The sequence below is a fragment of the Mus caroli genome, unplaced genomic scaffold (assembly GCF_978045245.1).
Source record: "Mus caroli unplaced genomic scaffold, Mus_caroli_1 scaffold_5, whole genome shotgun sequence".
Lineage (NCBI taxonomy): Eukaryota > Metazoa > Chordata > Mammalia > Rodentia > Muridae > Mus > Mus caroli.
The window spans coordinates 55647951-55653950 of record NW_028227260.1 but is presented as its reverse complement, the minus strand read 5'-3'; the positions used below and the strand labels follow the sequence as shown (position 1 = coordinate 55653950).

At 38.3% G+C, this 6000-nt stretch overlaps 1 protein-coding gene across 1 annotated transcript in view; it reads left to right on the top strand.

The window, feature by feature from the left end:
• Positions 1-858: 858 nt before the first annotated feature.
• Dach2 (dachshund family transcription factor 2) overlaps positions 859-6000 on the top strand; it is a 526586-nt gene continuing 521444 nt past the window's right edge. The window contains exon 1 of the mRNA XM_029473281.2: positions 859-1367. Coding sequence (XP_029329141.2) covers positions 859-1367 — 509 coding nt within the window. The remainder of the gene's footprint in view (positions 1368-6000) is intronic.

Genomic DNA, 6000 nt, shown 5'->3' with positions numbered 1-6000 from the left:
CTGATATGAATGCAAGAATTCTGGGGAGCGGTCCTGTGGACGCTGGATAAGGAAGATATTACAGCCAGTGAGCTAAATGGGTAAGAGAAAGGCCGAGTTGTTCACTTGTGAACTCTCTGGACTCTTTCTCCAGGATATCGGGCGAAGCCACCTTTTCTTTCAGCTGAGTTTGGGGGAAATGTGCAAGTTGAATTAGAGCTAAGTCACTTTCGTGCGAGATGGCTCGGGGGTGTGTGGTGAATGAAACACACTTGTGAGTCCCGTTTGTGACCCTTCTAATCCTCCACTTCGGAGAAGACAGGCTGGAAGCATGGTCCCTCTCAGAGACCTGACAATTGGACTCTCTGCTCTGATCTCCAGGCAGTGAGCAAGGCTGCACACCGCCCCCTTCTCCCTTCTTGTGCTCCACCTCCATTCACCGAAAGTCCCACACGGCTTCAGGTAGGCAGAGGCTGGCTAGGGAGTCTCCACCCCTAGCTGGCGGCAGCCATTCTGCGGGCTCGGGCGCTGAGGGGGTGGGGCCCATTGGCTGGGGGGCGCTGCCAGTCTCGGGAGGGGGTGTGGTGGGGGTGGGCTCTTGGGCCGCCGCGGGTCGAGGCTGCTCACAGTGTGTAGGGTGGTGTGGATGAGCTGGAGCCGGAGCCAGCGCGCTTCAGACTTGAGAACAGTTCAGAGAGTCAGAACGTGCCTGAAAGAGAGAGAGAGAGAGAGAGAGAGAGAGAGAGAGAGAGAGAGAGAGAGAGAGAGAGAGAGAGAGAGAGAGAGAGAGAGAGAGTCAGCGAGTGAGCGCAAGGAGACCTAAAGGAGTCAGGGAGAGAAAGCGAGGTCTCTAAGAGCTAGGCTCAAGACAGAGTGACCATGGCTGTCTCTGCACCTCCGGTGATCTCTGCAACTTCCAGCAGCGCCGGCGTCCCGGGGGGTTTATTCCGGGCTGAACCCCTGTATTCGTCTCCAGGAGAGCCCCCTCGCCTAACCCCTAACATGATCAACAGTTTCATGGCCAATAACCATAACGGCAGTGTCTTGGGTGGCGGGATTGGTGGTGGCAGCGGTGGCAGCAGCAACACCAACACAAACGAGTGCCGGATGGTCGACATGCACGGGGTGAAGGTAGCTTCATTCCTGATGGATGGCCAGGAACTGATCTGCCTGCCGCAAGTCTTTGACCTTTTCCTCAAGCACCTGGTGGGAGGGTTGCACACAGTGTACACTAAGCTGAAGAGACTCGACATATCTCCGGTGGTGTGCACTGTAGAGCAAGTTCGAATCCTCCGTGGGCTGGGGGCCATCCAGCCAGGGGTGAATCGTTGCAAGCTCATCACCAGGAAAGACTTTGAAACTTTGTTCACCGATTGCACCAACGCCAGGTGAGACACTCATTGCTTGTTTGCCTTTCTCTCCTTACCCCTTAGCCCTCTTCTGCATGTCTTAAATCAGCCTCATCCAACTTGGTCTGTAGAGGTTGAGTTCTGTTTCTTTGCATTGTAATCGGCGGGGTTGAGAGAACTAGGAGGGCTCATAAATTAATTGCCAGTCCTTTCTAGGCTGCTTTCAGTGGTAGGGCTTCAATTTGAAAAAGTCCCGCACAAACTTCAGTAGCAATCATCCACTGAAACTTTACAGCCGTTTGCCTACATTTTGCATGGCTTTTTGGCTGTTGTGGTAGTTATTTTCTTTATTTGCTTTTCTTTCCTGCTCTTTTGTGGCCTTATGGGTCGGATAGTTTTTCTTCTGAACACGGGCTTTCTTGGGTATGGGGGCTGGCTGAGCTGTAACCTGGGCTCCTAAGCTGGCAACCGAGAAAAAGGCATTTAGGGGGTTCAGGGGAACGGAAGTCTAGAATCCATCCCAGAGGGTGATTCGATCCCCATCCTGTATGTTTGTTGTGAGAGTGTTTGGGATGAGTGTGCTGTGATGGTGAAGGTGGTGTGTGTGTGTGTGTGTGTGTGTGTGTGTGTGTGTGCGCGCGCGCGCGCTTGTACAAGTGCCTACAAGGACATATGCTCATGCCTGCTGCGCAAAGCTTCTTGGTGAAATGTAAAGTAGACGATGAGTCCTATTTAAAAACAAAAAACAAAAAACCCGATGAGGACAGATGCCACTTTCCTGGAATCCTACCTCCTGGGCCACCTGCAGAGGTTAATGTGGGGCACGAAATGCTGAGGCTCAGGCTAGGCTGAGGCTTGGTGTGGAAGTTAGTAGGCTTTGTTGTTGTAGTAGTTGTTTTTTGTTTTTTTGTTTTTGTTTTTGTTTTTAGAGGATAAGCCAGCTCCTCCACCTCAGACAAACCAGTTAGTTGGAAGGATCCCATTTCCCCCAAGAGAGGATTGTTTAAATAATAATAGCCACCTTCCCAAGTCATAAGTGTACCTCCTTGATATAACAGCTTAAAAGTGCATCAGACTCTGTTCATGTGCACTTAGAAGCAACTTGTGTTTGATGTTTTGAATAAAATTTTAGGAAAGGAAACAGTTGAGAAATATTTGACATTCAAAAATACGAATTAGTAATCTTAGTGTTTATTTCATCTCCAGTCTGGTAATATCTCAGGAAAGTGATCATTTACACACGAGATTAGTGGACAAATCAGGAAATTATAATGAAAAAGGAGCAAAGAGCTTTGCTGTAAAGCAGCAGCATGGTTGATCATTTTATAAAGAACTCCTGAGGTCTAGTCTCATAATACAACTTTAAATGATGGTGTTTATGGGTCTGAGGAATGAAACTGCAACTACAGGGTCATGTCTGTTGTAAAATCTAAATTGCTGTCTTTAGCAGAGATGTACTGATGATAACTAATAGGCAAACTGTTGCTTACTAGTGCAATAAGCAAAATATTGCTATAGAGCTTACACGAGAACCTTTTCTTGTTCCTTCTGAGCAACTTCTGTGTTCAAGCAACTCAACAGAACCAGTTCAGAGGGAAACTCCTACCGGATTCCCATATAAAGCTTAAAACCCTGGCTTATAAAGTGAACTTTCTTCAGGTAGATGCTGTAAAACACAAAGGGTAAGAGCCTCTCTCAATGCAAGACAAAATTATGGGTTTAAAAATAGAAATATTTTATAGAAAATAGAAAATTTTCATTTTGATTACAAAGAATATTACTAATACATGGACTCAGTGAGTTACCAGAACTTCTAATGGAGGCCATGTGATTCATTTATTGATATCAGATACACTGACTTAAAAATGATTGCAGAGAGAAAAAGCCTTTTCTCTCTCTTTCTCCCTCTCCCTCTCTTTGTTTTTTTTTCTTCCCTTTTCTTCTTCATCCCAAACTGTTATTCCTAGTGTGAAATTTTTATACAGGGACACTTTTCCCCTTTTTTCAATAATTAATATTCTCATTCTTGAGAAATATTTGTAAGTTTCACTCTTAGAATAAACAGATTATTATTTTATTATGAGTTTGATGTTTAGTCTAGAAGTAATAACTTTAAAAAATTTTTAATGAGACATGCCAAAGAGATAAATGATAAATTACTTAGTTATATTGAGACAGGTTGTTCTATACTATTTTGGAATCCTGTTTTAATGTGTTTAGGTTCTTGTTTTAGTCTGATTAAGCTTTATTTATTCCTTTTCATTTGTATAGCTAACATTTCTATTTGATATTTTTGTAAAATTGTGATGGAAAGGATTAAATATGAAAAATATATTTGTGGTACAATGGGTTTACATCCTGTTACATTTTATAATATATGTTTTGAATGATTGTCTTGTGAGTATTGAAATATATAATTATAAAAATTATGAAGCCTATTTTATGATTATAACATATAAAGAAGTGAGGAAAGCCACTAGACAGAAATAAACATAATACATATATAGTAAATTTTAAATAGGAAAAAGTACAATTACTTGAAAAATATAATTTATGATAACATAACATTAGTAAATTCTCTTGCTGCAAACATTCTCATGAATATGTTAATAAAATTGCAAAATATATTCTTATAAAAATGCTTCATTACTCTAGGTAACATTGTTTATAAATCTGTGGTTTTAAATGCAATCTGAAGTTAGTGTTTAGGTCAACACTAGTTCTGTCACTTTTTAGTTCAGTAATAAGAGAAGTGAGAGGTATACAAAGGCACTAGGTTCAGGATGAAAGCATAAAGTAGGTGAGACAAATGGTAAGAAAAGTGAAATGCAGTAAAGAGTAGAATTATGTCATAGGAGAGGAAGATGGAGGGGAAGATCCTATAAACATACCCAAGAAGATAGTGATATTCTCAATGTAGACTTGCTTAAAGAGGTTTGTTCATAAAGATTCATGACTTACCTCTTTGAGCTAAAGGTGGGGGAGGAGAAAAGTACAAGATAAAGAGTGCACATTCAGTTGAGTGAAAACTCATTTTGATGGATAAAATTTTGTAAGATACTGTTGAAGTCCTATTTTTGTAATGGTACTATTGGCTATTATCTTTTTCTGATTTTCAAATATATTTCTCCTTCTTTGTCAAATGCATGGTGAAAAGTATGTGTCCTGACTAGAGTGTTTTTAATTTGTACTGTTTTCTATGTTATCTCATATAAAATGGATCATTTTCAAATTTCTTATTTTCACAAACCCTAATATATTGCTTGAGATAGCTTTTTGATATAATTTAGTGCAATTCACACTGAAGAAATGTGATATACATATATATATATATATATGTATATAGGTATACATATATACATATCTATACATTCATACACACACATATATGTATAATCATTTCCTTCATAGTACTGAGTCATGATAAGAACGATAAGAACTCTATTAGTGTCATATGCTTTAATTACTGAAGCATTCAAAGTTGTCTTCTCAGAAAAGAAGTTGTGAAATAATGTACACTTCAACTACTAGAGAGTAGTACAACAAAACTCCTGATCTATTGATTGTTCTATTAGGTAAGTTAATCTTTCATTATTGTAAAGCCATTGCAAAGGGCTGTACAACATTTCTCTTCATGCTGTTTTACTTGAAACTGAATAGTGAAGGTATTATTTTCATGATTATTAAGAAAATGGTGATTTTAAAGATTCTCAAACTAAATGGAAAATATCTTCTTTTAGATTTAAAAAACATTTTTTGTTTCATCATTTTATAGGAAATCTTGGAAATTTTAATGCCAGAGAAAGGCAAATTCAGATAGCATAAGTCTAAAGTCTTCATTCTGTACTGGATCTTCCTTACTAAATTGTCTCAAGTATACCAGTAGTCATACACTAAGAGACAAATCATTCTTAGTAAATATGCAAATCAACCAATATATTTTAGTGATATCTCTTTTTAATATACTTGCCCACATAAAAGTTACATTGTCAGGTTTCAGGACCAGCAGTTTGTTTCATTTCAGAAGCATTTAATTACATGCTATTCAGTCTCAAGTATAGTCAAATAGATGATTGTAGAAATAAGAGTGTATGATTAAGACAACATTGTAATAATTATTTGGAGACATGATTTAACATTATTCAAATACAAGTTTGCTTTTGCAATTAAAATTCACAAAGTTCACTTATATTTTATTTGATAGTATATAAACTGAATATATTTTGATGTTAGAATAGTTTTATGTGAATTTATTGACACTTATAATATTTAAATTATTCTTAAACATGAGAAAGATGTTTATTATAAGCACTCAATGAATTTAGCTTTGCACTCAAGCTTGATGTATCCTTGTATCATGATCTGTATAGTAACATAGTTTACTTGAAACTGTTGCTTTGCATTTATAATAAAATTAAGCATCATCAAGTTTTTAAACAGCTTGTAAAACTTTACTATACTGGTACTCTGTATTAAAGACACTTTCACAGATAATAAAAATGGTATAGAAATAAATCTGGACAATGAATGCATATCTTTTATTTCATAGAGTGGTGATGAGGCAGTTATATTGTCTCTTAAAAGCAGCCAGATAACCAAAAATTCTCAGTGTTGTATTAGAAAAATGGTGCTAATATAACAATTATAGCAACACAGTCACATATCAGTGTGC